General features: G+C 41.8%; 1 protein-coding gene across 17 annotated transcripts in view; it reads left to right on the top strand.

Annotated features, from left to right (window-relative positions):
* LOC139748602 (TOX high mobility group box family member 4-B-like) overlaps window positions 1-14875 on the top strand; it is an 844810-nt gene that overhangs the window by 773930 nt on the left and 56005 nt on the right. For 16 of the 17 annotated variants that reach the window (XM_071661732.1, XM_071661727.1, XM_071661726.1 and 13 more), the window contains one exon: window positions 464-597. In XM_071661732.1, coding sequence (XP_071517833.1) covers window positions 464-597 — 134 coding nt within the window. The remainder of the gene's footprint in view (window positions 1-463; window positions 598-14875) is intronic. The other variant, XM_071661724.1, reaches the window with a different exon arrangement.

The raw sequence follows: 14875 nt of genomic DNA, 5'->3' as shown, positions 1-14875 counted from the left end.
ATCAGCGATTTTCTTTTTATTTGTTCCTGTTCACACAAGTCGGCTCTGTAGTGTTTGAGAAACTCGATCACGCTGTTTCTTCATGAAGGTTTGCCAGCTGTACCGTGGCGGTTTTCTCGGCTGTAAAGCGCCAAGACCTGCGGTTGCCAGACGTGCACTTCGTAGCTGAGATGAACACATGCTGTGGGTACCGAAGGAGTTTTGCCGAGGTAGGGTAACGTGGGCGGTCAGAAGTGTCGCTATTTCTGAAGTAATCTAGGGGAAGGTCAAGACGGGACAGGAACTAGGAGGTGGAACAGGAGGGGACAGGAACTAGGAGGTGGAACAGAAGGGGGATAGGAACTGGGAGGTGAAACGTAGGTAACAGGAACTAGGAAGGTGGAACAGGAGGGGACAGGAACTAGGAGATAGTCTACCACTTTGAGTATGTATATATAATTGTGTGTTTATGGCATAACCTCAGGTCGGTGTTGTTCGCCGGCAGATGGGGCGCGGGAAGAGGCCGTCGTCGGAGAGCGTCGAGGGCCCCGCCCGAGGCAAGAAGGCCAAAGTCTCCAAGAAAAGCAAGAAGAAGAAGGATCCCAACGAGCCACAAAAGTGAGTACCGAGGTCTTCTGTTTCCTCCAGGAGCACACCCGCTCAGGTTCTTGTTGTAGTCGCCAGCCAACTCGCCAGGCTCCTGCAGCGGTAAAGGTGGAGTAGTTCGTTCGCATCCCGCCGCAAGGCGAGGGCGCTCTCTCCACCCTCTGGTACCGCGTATTAGTTCATGCTCATGTAACAAAATTAACTCATTTCTTATTCAGCTGTCTCTGTATATATATATATATATATATATATATATATATATATATATATATATATATATATATATATATAATGCTCGTATCGACGGATCTTTTAAGAATAGTTTTGAAGAGTTTACGAGAATTTACTTAACGTGTTGGAGAGAAAATATGGCCGTTGAAAACATGTATAATTTTGCAGTTCATTTACCGTGTATTGACGGCGTGGTATTTTGCCGTGACTGTAAAGATATTTTTATTCAAAAAAAAATAATAATACACGTCGTGTATTTACATTGGCAAAAGACTAATATTGTAGTGGTATTTTTTGTGGTGATTGTGTGTTCGTAGCTCTATTTATTAGATTCCCTGAGAGAGAAGAAAAGTGTTTTGGTCCGAGGGTAGGCTGTCAAGAGTATATATATATATATATATATATATATATATATATATATATATATATATATATATAATATGAACGAGGCTAGAAAGCATTGTGGACATAGCTTGTCAGCTGGATCGCCTCGTATAGCCAGAGGTAGATGGCGGTAACAGACGTCGTCACGCGACTTTAAACCCTAACCTCTCCAGCACGAAGGTGTACGACCTTTGGGCACGACCCAAGGGCATGATGTCCTGGCCTTTGACGTGTCGCAGGCCAGGGTATTGTATCCAAGGGTGGTTGTACGGCCTTCGAGGGGTCGCACTGTCGTGCTGGACAGATTAATCCTGAAATAAGTAAGTGATAAAATTGCATGGTGGATGTTTACAAATCCTGTTCTTCAAGCAAGGCCGGGAAAATGTAGAAAATTGCGAAAGGGATGATTGGTAACGAGCATTGTATTTATCGATGCCAGATGAAACGATATCAAGAGCAGACTGGTCGTCCCCCCCCCCCCCCCCTACCTCATCTTTTGAGTTTGGTGCGCATTGCAATTCAAGACCCATGTGCAAAATCAGCTGGTAGTGATAGCCCGCGAAATGTCAATATGCAGATTTCGGCGTATTTTATCGTGAGTTCGCCAAGAAAACCAAGGAAAAATAATCAGTCGAACTTAAGAAGAAAGAAACGCCAATGAAGTGACCGCAATTCATCGGGCGACGCGCGTTTCATATGTTAGCTTAGCGAGTGTTCGACAGGCTAAGAGTTTTGAAACAATACCTTTGCTTTGCTATCCTATTTCTGTTCAGATTTATTTAAAGGGTTTAATCATATAACGTCATTATGGGATATTAGATCTCCTGTTATCTCTCCTTCCCATGTAATTCCACTGTACCCTCCCACAGGGGAGTAGAACAGAACTTCTGAATCCATTCTCCATTACATCTTGCGGCGCTGTATTGGATGTGTTGCTGATGACTTTGATGGGAGGTCGCGAAGAGAACAGTTGATGTGGTCCTTGCACGCATCGTACGTTGCCTCTCAGACTGTATGATTTCCCCCTACACCTTTCTCGTCACCGACATCTGTTTGTTAAGTCTTATTTTCCTCTTATTCTAATATCCTTATTGTAAAAGATTATGTTAAAGAGAGGCCGTGTGTAAGCGGCTGCTTAACATGGCCGCCAAACACACATAACCCAACTCTTGACAACTCCCAACATTTTCACTTGTTTATCAAAGGCATGGTGAACCCGAGGAACAGTGGATGATGCCGCAAAGCAATCTGGGGGTCGTAAATCTCATGCATATGCAAGTTGTGCTTTAACTGGCCAATTTCAATTAACCGACCAATTATTCGGCAAAATAGGGCCAAGTCTAAAGTTTATTACCTGCGTTAAATGGATCAACTCCACATGAAAGCTGCAATATACATATCATTTAAAGATAGATGGGCAGTAAAGGCACAGAGTCTTGCTTGTGCGGCACCCCCTCGATAATCGCTGTTGTGTGCTGCCTCAAGGTCCAGATTGCCGCGTTCGCTCCCTTGTTGGGTTGGGTCGGCCGTGCTACCCACAACATACCCATGGGAAGCGGCCATATGCAATGGTAAACGCATATCAACAAGAGCGTATTATACGAACTGTCTTTGTAAGTAAGTGAGAGCTCCCCGCCGGCTATTAGCGTTCCATGTCTCTAATATTGTAGGTAAGGCTTTCCTTGAACGGTGGTATTGAGAGGAAATCTAGCCTTGTTTACTTACAAGAGGTTGTGTGTTGTAGGCGGGCTATATTGTAGTTTAGCCCTGTTGTCTCCCCCCTCGTGATTAGGCTTGCCTTGTCCATGGCGGCCTAGGTTAGGATGAGGCTTGTGAGCTAGGCTTGCCAGATGGTGATGTCTCTCGCCCTGTCTACACTAGGCGTACCTGTTCCTGGTGCGACTTGTCATGACTAGTCATACATCGTCCTGGGTGAGGTACGGCGATCATGTACATAAAGTTAGCCTCGGCCATCGTTTTAAACACCTTGTTAATAGCGAAAGGCAAAAGTCGATCGTTTATCAAATATTTGGTTAATTAGATTAAGATTTAATTAACGGTATTTTATCATCTTGAATATATACATAGGAGATGTATTAATGAAATGTATGAACCTATAGTAGATGTAGCACGAACATATGCCCGCCAGTGCGTACTTCATACCTAGTATGGTGATGGGCAGGGCCATCTCTAGCGCCTTGTTGCACGAGAAGCTTGTCTCGTCGTTTTAAGAGTTTGTTTTACAAACTAATTATACACTGTTTTCTAAAGAAAATGAACGGCAGTGCCTTTAGAATTCCTCTGAAATTGCATTAGTGCCGTGTAGATGAAACTTATGAGTTGTATATATAGGTTTACTTTATTATTTTTAGACCACCGTAGAAAAAGAAATGATCAAAATTAGCCCGCGTCTGTAGTCAGGTTATCGCCTTCGGTAAGTCCAGCGAACATCACATTTTTTTTTTTTTTTTTTTTAAGAAATACTAGCGCGCTTTGTCAGTATAAAGAGCAGTCTGTGGTAGAGGCGAGTAAGATTAACCAGCTCGTTGTTCACCAGAGCTTTATTTAAGTTAACTAACTTGATGATCAGATGACTCTTGTATAACGGCCGGGGTGGGTGACATGGCAACTTCCCCGCGCGTCATCACAACCGCCTCAAATGTCCGAAACCCCGCCGGTAGAGACGTTCGTCCCGAGAGGACTGCCCCTCGCAAGCCAGGGCGCCCGGCCCCTTCCCGTCTCTAGCTAGCTAGACTCTATCAACATTTTATATTGCAGGAAAGCTGGCCAACAAACGTGATTATATGGATCAAAAGCATGCATAATACAAGGAGAAGGCTGCGGCCCGATCTTATCTCACCGAGCATCGTCTCCCGCTTGGCCTCTCGCTCCACCGCCCTCTATCAGCCAGGATGGAAACTTTAGCATCTTGCATAATGATATCAGTGGATGATTAGTGATAAATAAACCCCATCATACGAGCTCTAGGATCAGTTACTCAGCGTGAGTAATGTGAAGGTTATTCACGAGCTGATTCATCCGTAGACATAGAGGAATGGTATGGCGAGTATGGGCAGCTAAACGCTGTATTAGATGAGCTTTTTAAGAAGCAAGAGGCAGGAAAATCTTTTTCAAAACGAAACTCTGACCCAGTATTTAGTTAAGTAATACGATGATGAAAGTATAAAGTTACTGAAGATATTGTGGGATTGATTTGTATAGAAGTATGGGTTCCAGATAATCAAAACGTATTTTTGAGCATCAGCGCACAGTAATTGATTGTAGAAAAACAAGTTTTGGGTTGATGGAGGACAGAATAATAAGGTAATTGTTAGTGAAAAAGAAAATGGAACATTTGCCTAGCCTCAGCCTACAGGACTACTACTAATGCTATCCTCAGTCATGCTTCGATTTAATGAATCACTTCAGTTACAAGAGCAGGCTGAAAGACGTGCGTACATGCCAGCAGAGGCGAATTTAAATTTCTTTGTACAGGGCAGCTAGTCGATTAGTAGGCCCCCCATACATTGACCCGGAGCCGATGTAAATGGGTCGTTACCGTAAAGACGATACACCTCGCGTTTAAGGTGTATTCATCCCGTGGTCTTCTTATTTTCGAATAAAGGGAATGAGTTAGTCAAAGTAGAGTAATGGCCTCCCTCCGTGTTGTAGGGGAGGGTGACTGACGTCTTGAAGGAGATTTGCTCTACCTAACCACTCAGAATGACGTGTACTGGAAAGCCCTGACCACATTCCTCGGTTTTTCTTCTTTTTCCTTCTTAAGGATTAATCGGGTTACCTTGTAGGAGATAAATTGTTGCTCGGCTGGAAGAGTGGAAATTAAAGTCCCTTTTTTTCCTCTCGTCTGAACAGATATTGATAAGAATCTCAGTCATTTCAGCGGCGGGTAATTCTGTATGGTTCGTCGATTAATGGGCAAATAAGTGGTGCAAAGAAAGTCAATAATTATCCAGTAAAGACCGACATTGTACTCGTCAAGAGTGTGTGTTTGCATGGAAAGATTCGAACATCTCCATTTTTTTCGCGGGCATTTTAATTCCGTGCCTCAGTACTGTGGACCGAGTTTTATATACTTTATGTAGATTCCTTTGTGAATGAATTGATTTTTATTACGGAAGACTTGAAACTATTGTAGTATATTTTGATGGTAATATATTTTTTTTTTTTTTTAACAAACCCTGGTTGGTAAGATTCTAACTGGATGCTTTTACTTTTATTTCATCTTATCCTGACCAGACCTAAGGACTGTACCTCTATTTTGTGGTGGATGGTTTCATATGATTTTCAGTTTTGTCATTTGGTAAAAGATGCACTTATACACTGGTTCTGAAATTTATAAAACGATTGTATTTGGAGGCTCGAAAAGGGTGTATTATTTTTTGTTATCGTAAGCTAATTTGTGTAGTTTGAGCTCTTCTAACTTTGTATATAATTAGCCAACTTCAAAACATACTTGTTTTGAATGGAAAAACAGTTATCCTTTCTCTCGGAGTTTAGGAAGTAAAATTTGTAGTAGTATTAGTAACAGTGGTTGTAACAGCGTTTGCATAAATTTGTTTAATCCACAAATACAGTGTAGTAGGAGAAATAGCTGCAAAAGTTTCATAGTGAACATATGTAGCTGCAAACCATGACGGTATGGTTGTAGGTGAATATATCTATATATATCTATCTATCTGAATATATATCTTTTCTTTCTTTCATACTATTCGCCATTTCCCGCATTAGCGAGGTAGCGTTGAGAACAGAGGACTAGGCCCTTGAGGGAATATCCTCACCTGGGCCCCTTCTCTGTTCCCTCTTTTGGAAAATTTAAAAAAAAAAAAAAAAAAAAAAAAAAAAGTGAGAGGGGAGGATTTCCAGCCCCCCGCTCCCTCCCCTTTTAGTCGCCTTCTACGACACGCAGGGAATACGTGGGAAGTATTCTTTCTCCCCTATCCCCAGGGATAAATATATATATATATATATATATATATATATATATATATATATATATATATATATATTCTGTTTATATTGGCTCTTGGTGGACTTTTGCGCTAGGAAAAAAAATCTTCCGACTCAAGGCGTTTGTAATACTTTCCATCTAAAGTTTATACCAAACACAGGTGGGTTAAAGATGTCAGCGACGGAATGTTTATTACTGAGATGAGCAGAACTTACACGTACGGATAGAAAAAAAAAAAAAAAGAATGCACGTTCCTTAAGCAGGGACGCACGTTAATGTCTGGTTTAGGAATAGACTGACAGAGCATTGCCGCCATATCTGTTGGTGAAGTGCGTCGTGAGCACAAGGGGCCCATTCGCATGACGTCTTCACTAGCCTAGTCTAGTACTAGCCTCATTCACATAACGTCTTCACTAGCCTAGTCACTAGCCTCATTCACATAACGTCTTCACTAGCCTAGTCACTAGCCTCATTCACATAACGTCTTCACTAGCCTAGTCACTAGCCTTATTCACATGTTCTATCCTAGTCACAACTTCATTCACATGGTCTTCAATTCACATGGTCTTCACCAGCTAGTCACTAGCTACATTCACATGTTCTTCACTAGCCTTGTTACTAGCCTCATTAGCATAGTCTTCGCTAGCCTAGTGCGCCTGTACCAAGAGAGTTTCATTTGGTAGACGATCATAGATTCAGTTTGTAATTTTGTAATGATAAAAAGTTACCGTAGGCAGGATACCAAATTTTTTGTATTTCTGTAATGAGCTTTCTTTGTTTTAAGTGATATTTTGTGTTGAGAAGGACAAAGCAAATATGTAGGGTACATAGGTTTTAAATCTTCTATAGGTGTCTTATGAGATGAAATAGCTTATTTATAAGTGAAAGACAATGGAAAAAAAATTAAACAATGAAGATTTTGCCTGTTTCTCTAATAATTGCAGTTGAAAAATGCAAAGCTATTTTTTCATTGGTAATCATAAGAACACTGTAACACAATACATCATACTCCATTATTCATAAAAAGAGTTTCACAATAACCATTGCCCATCACTAATGTTTTACCCCAAAAACAAGCAAAACGGTATTTCATTTAATAAAAATGGTTATTACCTCAAGCATTTATATATATCATGAATGAAAAGCAATTTCAGTTGAATTTTTTCTCGTAATAATTAGCAGGAAATAAAAATATCAGCGATTTCTCTCAATGTATAGTCAGATTATTTATTTGTGTAGTTTTTTGCAGAATTACTGAAAGAAAAAGAGTTTTTTGTAGTCAACTGTTTCTTCCATTGGGAAAATTTCTTTCATCTTGTTTTTGAAGAAGATTAATCTGCAGTCAGTCCAGCCTCACATTTTGTGTTTCCTATCTGCACGATCTTTGGGGGAATATCATAACCCAAATATGCACTTGGATTTAAAAAAGAAAAATAGATTGTGATCATGCTACAAGTCAGTTTGTAATGTAATGCTTTGGAAAAGTTATATATATATATATATATATATATATATATATATATATATATATATATATATATATATATATATATATATTTATTTTTTTTTTATTTTTTTATTATATTATTATTTTTTTTTTTATTTTTTTTATTATTTTTATTATTATATATTATTTTTTTTATTTTTTTATTAATCTTTGTCGCTGTCTCCGCGTTTGCGAGGTAGCGCAAGGAAACAGACGAAAGAATGGCCCAACCCCCCCCCCCTACACATGTATATACATACGTCCACACACGCAAATATACATACCTACACAGCTTTCCATGGTTTACCCCAGACGCTTCACATGCCCTGCTTCAATCCACTGACAGCACGTCAACCCGGTATAAGTATATATATTATATATATATTATATATATATATATATATTATATATATATATATATATATTTTTTTTTTTTTTTTTTTTTTTTTTTTTTTTTTTGCTTTTTCGCTGTCTCCCGTGTTTGCGAGGTAGCCCAAGGAAACAGACGAAAGAAATGGCCCAACCCACCCCCATACACATGTATATACATACGTCCACACACGCAAATATACATACCTGCACAGCTTTCCATGGTTTACCCCAGACGCTTCACATGCCTTGATTCAATCCACTGACAGCACGTCAACAACGGTATACCACATCGCTCCAATTCACTCTATTCCTTGCCCTCCTTTCACCCTCCTGCATGTTCAGGCCCCGATCACACAAAATCTTTTTCACTCCATCTTTCACCTCCAATTTGGTCTCCTCTTCTCCTCGTTCCCTCCACCTCCGACACATATATCCTCTTGGTCAATCTTTCCTCACTCATTCTCTCCATGTGACCAAACCATTTCAAAACACCCTCTTCTGCTCTCTCAACCACGCTCTTTTTATTTCCACACATCTTCTTACCCTTACGTTACTTACTCGATCAAACCACCTCACACCACACATTGTCCTCAAACATCTCATTTCCAGCACTCCATCCTCCTGCGCACAGCTCTATCCATAGTGCACGCCTCGCAACCATACAACATTGTTGGAACCACTATTCCTTCAAAGGCCCAGTCCTCTGTTCTTAACGCTACCTCGCTATCGCGGGAAATGGCGAATAGTATGAAAAATGATATATATATATATATATATATATATATATATATATATATATATATATATATATATATATATATCTTTCATACTATTCGCCATTTCCCGCGTTAGCGAGGTGGCGATATATATATATATATATATATATATATATATATATATATATATCCCTGGGGATAGGGGATTAAGAGTACTTCCCACGTATTCCCTGCGTGTCGTAGAAGGCGACTAAAAGGGGAGGGAGCGGGGGGCTGGAAATCCTCCCCTCTCGGTTTTTTTTTTAATTTTCCAAAAGAAGGAACAGAGAATTGGGCCAGGTGAGGGTATTCCCTCAAAGGCCCAGTCCTCTGTTCTTAACGCTACCTCGCTAATGCGGGAAATGGCTAATAGTTTGAAAGAAAGAAAATATATATATATATATATATATATATATATATATATATATATATATATATATATATATATATGTACATACATACATATATAGATATAGATATATATCACCATTTATGTTCGCCATTTCCCGCATGAGCGAGATAGCGTCAAGAACAGGTGACTGAGCCTTATATGGAAAATTAGTCACTTGACTCCATGCTCTGCTTCTTCTTTAGGAGAGTAATACAGGAAGGAGGATTTGCATCCACCCGTTCCTGCCCCTCTTAGTTGCCTTCTACGACACGCAGGGAAGACTTAGGCGGTCTTCTTTCTCCCCTATCCCCATTATCATAGGGTGGGGTGGGGGAGGGGGCGAAAATTCTGGGAGCCTTGAAGAATGTGTGGAAGTCGAGAATATTATCTCGGAAAGCAAAAATGGGTATGTTTGAAGGAATAGTGGTTCCAACAATGTTGTATGGTTGCGAGGCGTGGGCTATGGATAGAGTTGTGCGCAGGAGGATGGATGTGCTGGAAATGAGATGTTTGAGGACAATGTGTGGTGTGAGGTGGTTTGATCGAGTAAGTAACGTAAGGGTAAGAGAGATGTGTGGAAATAAAAAGAGCGTGGTTAAGAGAGCAGAAGAGGGTGTTTTGAAATGGTTTGGGCACTTGGAGAGAATGAGTGAGGAAAGATTGACCAAGAGGATATATGTGTCGGAGGTGGAGGGAACGAGGAGAAGAGGGAGACCAAATTGGAGGTGGAAAGATGGAGTGAAAAAGATTTTGTGTGATCGGGGCCTGAACATGCAGGAGGGTGAAAGGAGGGCAAGGAATAGAGTGAATTGGAGCGATGTGGTATACCGGGGTTGACGTGCTGTCAGTGGATTGAATCAAGGCATGTGAAGCGTCTGGGGTAAACCATGGAAAGTTGCATAGGTATGTATATTTGCGTGTGTGGACGTATGTATATACATGTGTATGGGGGTGGGTTGGGCCATTTCTTTCGTCTGTTTCCTTGCGCTACCTCGCAAACGCGGGAGACAGCGACAAAGCAAAAAAAAATATATATATATATGTGTGTGTGTGTGTGTGTATAGAACGAAGTGTTTATGTTGTGTATAGATGGAGTAAATCTCTGCTCTGTTACCCCCATGCCAACTCGCTTATGAAATTGTACAGTTTATAAAGTAAGATTGAAAGACATAATATTATGCCTAGTGTGATGTATCGAATTTAGGTGTTTTGAGTTTTACATATTAGTCAGGAGTTGTCAGAATCCTCGCAGGGCTACAAATTTGTTTGCAACATGGCAAGTCCTGATCAGATACTGATGGCAGCTGATAAGGGGGAATATGCATTGAACCTCTGTTATTTGATACTGTTATTTTGGGGTGAGGGAAGTAATGGAAGTTCGACGGTGGCATTTTAAAAGAATTCAAGAGTATATTTATGGTGGTGGAAGACGTGTGCTGCCATCGCTGAAGAGTTCAGTGGTTTTAATTTCTTTATAAACGCCAGTGAAGTAGTAGTCCAAGGCCACATTCAAGAGCAATATGGACTGGGCCATCAAGAGCAGCGAGACCCCCCCCCCATCCCCCTCCTTACCACCACCACCGCAGTAAAACTCCGTGGCAGCATTCACAGTCTTCTCCCCTCCCCCCACAAGAATATCTTGCCAAAATTTTAGGAGCTTGTCCCCGGGCTTCCGTTTTGCAATCTGATTCAAACTTTCGGACGCGAATGTTTCCTCGAGTCTTGGTGGTCGCTTGAGGGGGATGGGAGGAAAGAGAAGGTGAGGGATGGATGGTTCTCGGGAGTGCAGGGGAGGCTACTTAGCACTTGTCCTTGACGGAGATTTGCCATCGGAAGTGTTGGAGGGTCAGGCGCCACGGGGGGTGTTACTTCCACAAGACTTTGCGCCTGTGGCTTAGACGTTTGGGTTCATCATTTGTAAAGATCCTGTCGTATAGTTTGTCCAGGAAATCTGGTTGAAATCCAACGTCATATGTATACGTGACTAGTAACGTCGCACCTTTCTACACTTTTGAAGCGTAAGATATTTCTACAGCGATTTGTCTTCTGGTTGTAATAAGTAGTAGATGAACGTGTCCCGACTCGTGAGGTTTCAGATGTAATCCCCGGATCCAAAAGTTATATAGTTCGAGACTCATTCATTCATTCGCCCCACTTCTTGGGGAAGAGGAATCTCCCACCCGGAGGAGCGAAGAGACGGAAGACGTTAACACTCGCTGAACCCTCCTCGTTAGAGTGTAGCTCGAGTGTAGTTCAAAACCCAGAATGGAGACGGCGGATATACGAGACAACACAACGACCTTTCGTTCAAGCAAAGAGACATTTATTTAAGTCTTGTGAAAGTGATCAGGGTTTTCAGTGGTGTGTTGTAGTGAACGTAGCTGGATGTTGGCCTCCTCTTGGCAAGAACTGTCTTTTCTTGACACTTGTTTTTATTAGCAAGCGATGAGAAAGACAGTGGCCTCGCCACTTGCCTGATCGCCACGAACACCTGCTTGAGAACCGACAATGGACGATGATGGGCCACTAGTTTTGTAACCAGGCGGTCACTGGCCAGCGGGAAAGTTGTGTTTTATAAAGGCCTTTGCACGGGTCTGTCTCTGCCAAGTTAGGACCACCCTCCTATAATCAGCCGGTTTTTAATAGCGTAATATTTTTCAGAGCATCTTTTCGTGCCGTACGTTGATCAGTGCGTCGACACAGCTGTTGTTACCAGCGGCATAGCGTAATCATGTCATTTGGCCGAGGTAATGGTTGCGATCAACGGATTTGTTTGGTCCAGAAACAAGATCCTGGTGCGCCTCGCGGGCATCGGCTGCCGAACCGTGACGGATCCCAGTGAATTTTAGATTATTGGCGCGAAACGTAATTCCCCCTCCCCCATGTGTTGTTTTCCAGCCTGAGTTTGACACCCTTCTTGTACCGTACCGCCGGCGTGGGGTGTTTTGTTCTAATACTGGGGGGTTCGTTTCTTGATGCTCGGATTGTGATAATACAGGAGTCATGTCTTAGTATCATGAGTCATGTCTTAATACTGGGGTTGTGGCTTAATACTGGAGCTGTATCTTTTGACAAAGCTCTTGTCTCAGTAGTCACTTTTTTTTTGTCTAGTGAGGAAATGTCTCAGTACTGAGGCCATTTCATGATGTGGGACCCATGTTTTATTACTTAGGGTCGTGTCTTTATTACTGACTAATGCCTTAGTATTCATGTCTCCATGATGGCCTCCGAAGAGGATCTCCCCCTTTATTTCTTTTTATAGATGTGGTGTCACTTCGTGTTCCTCTGCCTTTAGCCAGAACGAGAGAGAGAGAGAGAGAGAGAGAAGAGAGAGAGAGAGAGAGAGAGAGAGAGAGAGAGAGAGAGAGAGAGAGAGAGAGAGATTTTTTTGCAAGAACGGTCATCATCATCATCATGAATTATACACATCTCTGTGATGCAGGGGACCACAGCGCCCTGTCCAGTCCGTTGGGGGTTTACCTCTTACCAGGAACTTGCCCCGAACTCTGGTACACCACCACCGTGTAGTAGCCATACCGACAGGGTCATGTGGAATATATTTCCAGCGATTTTGGCTCAGGACAGAGGATGTGTTGCTCTTGCAGTACGTCAACTATGATTGCTGACACATTTTTTTTTTTTTTGCAATCCATAACAAATCTATGGCGACTTTCAAGACTCCAAGACCATTAAATGTTGATTAGATCGTTTAGGTAGTACACTAATTATGTCCTCGCGATGGTTTCGGAGGTCTTCTACCCCTAAAGCTCAGTGTGGGACATCGCTTTACTTTACGTATACCTTACGATGGTATGGGATGTCTTCTGCCTCCTTAGCTGGGTCTGGAACCTTACGTATACCTTACGATGGTGTCTGATGTCTTCTACCTCCTCAGCTCAGCTGGTTTTAGGACCTTACGTATACCTTACGATGGTGTCGGAGGTCTTCTACCCCCCACAGCTGGGTCTGGGACCTTACGTATACCTTACGATGGTGTCGGAGGTCTTCTACCTCCTCAGCTCAGCTGGTTTTAGGACCAAGCTGTTGTCGTGTTGCTCTGCGTCTCACAGGCCGTCGTGGTAATCGCCACACCCTGGCTGACCTGATACACTGTTGATACTTGCTGAGGTCCTTTCTGTGTTTGTCTACTGAACAGAGCTTCTGATGCCTTCGGATGTAGTATTCAATTATTTACACCACTATTTTGAGCCTCAGATGTTTACGCCACTATTTTGAGCCTCAGATGTTTACACCACTATTTTGAGCCTCAGATGTTTACACCTCTATTTTTCCCCACATTTTTTTTTTTTTGTATATGATGATAATTTAGTGTATCCTGATTACCGTGGCAATAGGGGAGGCAGTGTTTGCGAGTGCAGATTGGAAGCCATGTATGTCATCAAGGTATTTTCCATCATAGCAGTGTTAATGCGGGATGCGAAAGATCTTTTGGACCACTTTTATAACACTGCGGTTGTCGCCCTCAGGAGTAGTGATCATCAACACAGCAGCAGGACTCTGTTCGGGCAGAGCGCCAGTATCTCTGCTGAGCGTCACCAATTGTTTTACCTCTCTTGGCGGTCCGTAAAAACCAGCCCGCCATTTAGAATATGTTGAAAAATCCTCTGGAATAACATTCAAGAGTGCGGGGAAAAAAAAAATAAGAGCATCAGGAATCAAGTTTCGCTTAAACGTTTTTTCTCTTATTTTTGCTTTTTTTTTTTTTTTTTTTTTTTTTACAAAGTGGGAAGAATATAAAGACGCCATTGAGTCATTATTACTAATGCGTAGAACAGACGCGAGGAAATATATTGTGGGTAAATGTAACGCAGTGGAGTCGACAGAGATGTCAGAGTGGATAATTATTCTCGAAAAAAAAAGCTTATAAAAGTTGATGTTTAATGATAGAAATACTTAAGATATTGCAGGCCATCTCCCGGTGGTGAAGGAAAAATAAACCAATCGTAGCTCACAGGAATAATCAGTCGAGCGCTACCGCCAATTTACGCGGGAAGGGTTGGTGTATGGCGTCTCCCTCTGCTCGGGATATTCGATTTTTTTTTTTTTTCTTTTTTTGGGTGGAGGAAGGGATGTAACGTCGCCGGAGCCACGGGATGATCCCCTGGGAGTATTCCAGGGATGGCGGTAGTCATCGCATTAGGGACTCAAGTATTTGCCTGGGGAGGAAGGTTTGGAGGGGAGGAGGAGGAGGAGGAGGAGGAGGGAGAAATTCACCTGGCGACTGCGTACCCTCAGAGAAGCCACCACCAGCGCCGCCGGCGAACGTTCGTGTTATTGGATTGAAATCCTCCCTGGCGTCACTCACGCTGTCTCCTGCATGCGAACGCCTCACTCATTCGGGTAATTTTCATTTTTCTGTTGACTTCCTCTAAAAGAATGTGTTAAATTTGAATGCTTGCATATGTTTTATACTTTAATATGATATATATATATATATATATATATATATATATATATATATATATATATATATATATATATATATATATATATATTTATATATAATCTTTTTCTTTTCTTTTAAACTATTCGCCATTTCCCGCGTTAGCGAGGTAGCGTTAGGAACAGAGGACTGGGCCTTTTTTGGAATATCCATACCTGGCCCCCTCTGTTCCTTCTTTTGGAAAATTAAAGAAAAAAAAAGAGAGGGGAGGATTTCCAGCCCCCCGCTCCCTCCCCTT

The sequence above is a fragment of the Panulirus ornatus genome, chromosome 5 (assembly GCF_036320965.1).
Source record: "Panulirus ornatus isolate Po-2019 chromosome 5, ASM3632096v1, whole genome shotgun sequence".
Lineage (NCBI taxonomy): Eukaryota > Metazoa > Arthropoda > Malacostraca > Decapoda > Palinuridae > Panulirus > Panulirus ornatus.
This window is presented reverse-complemented; position numbering and strand designations above follow the sequence as displayed.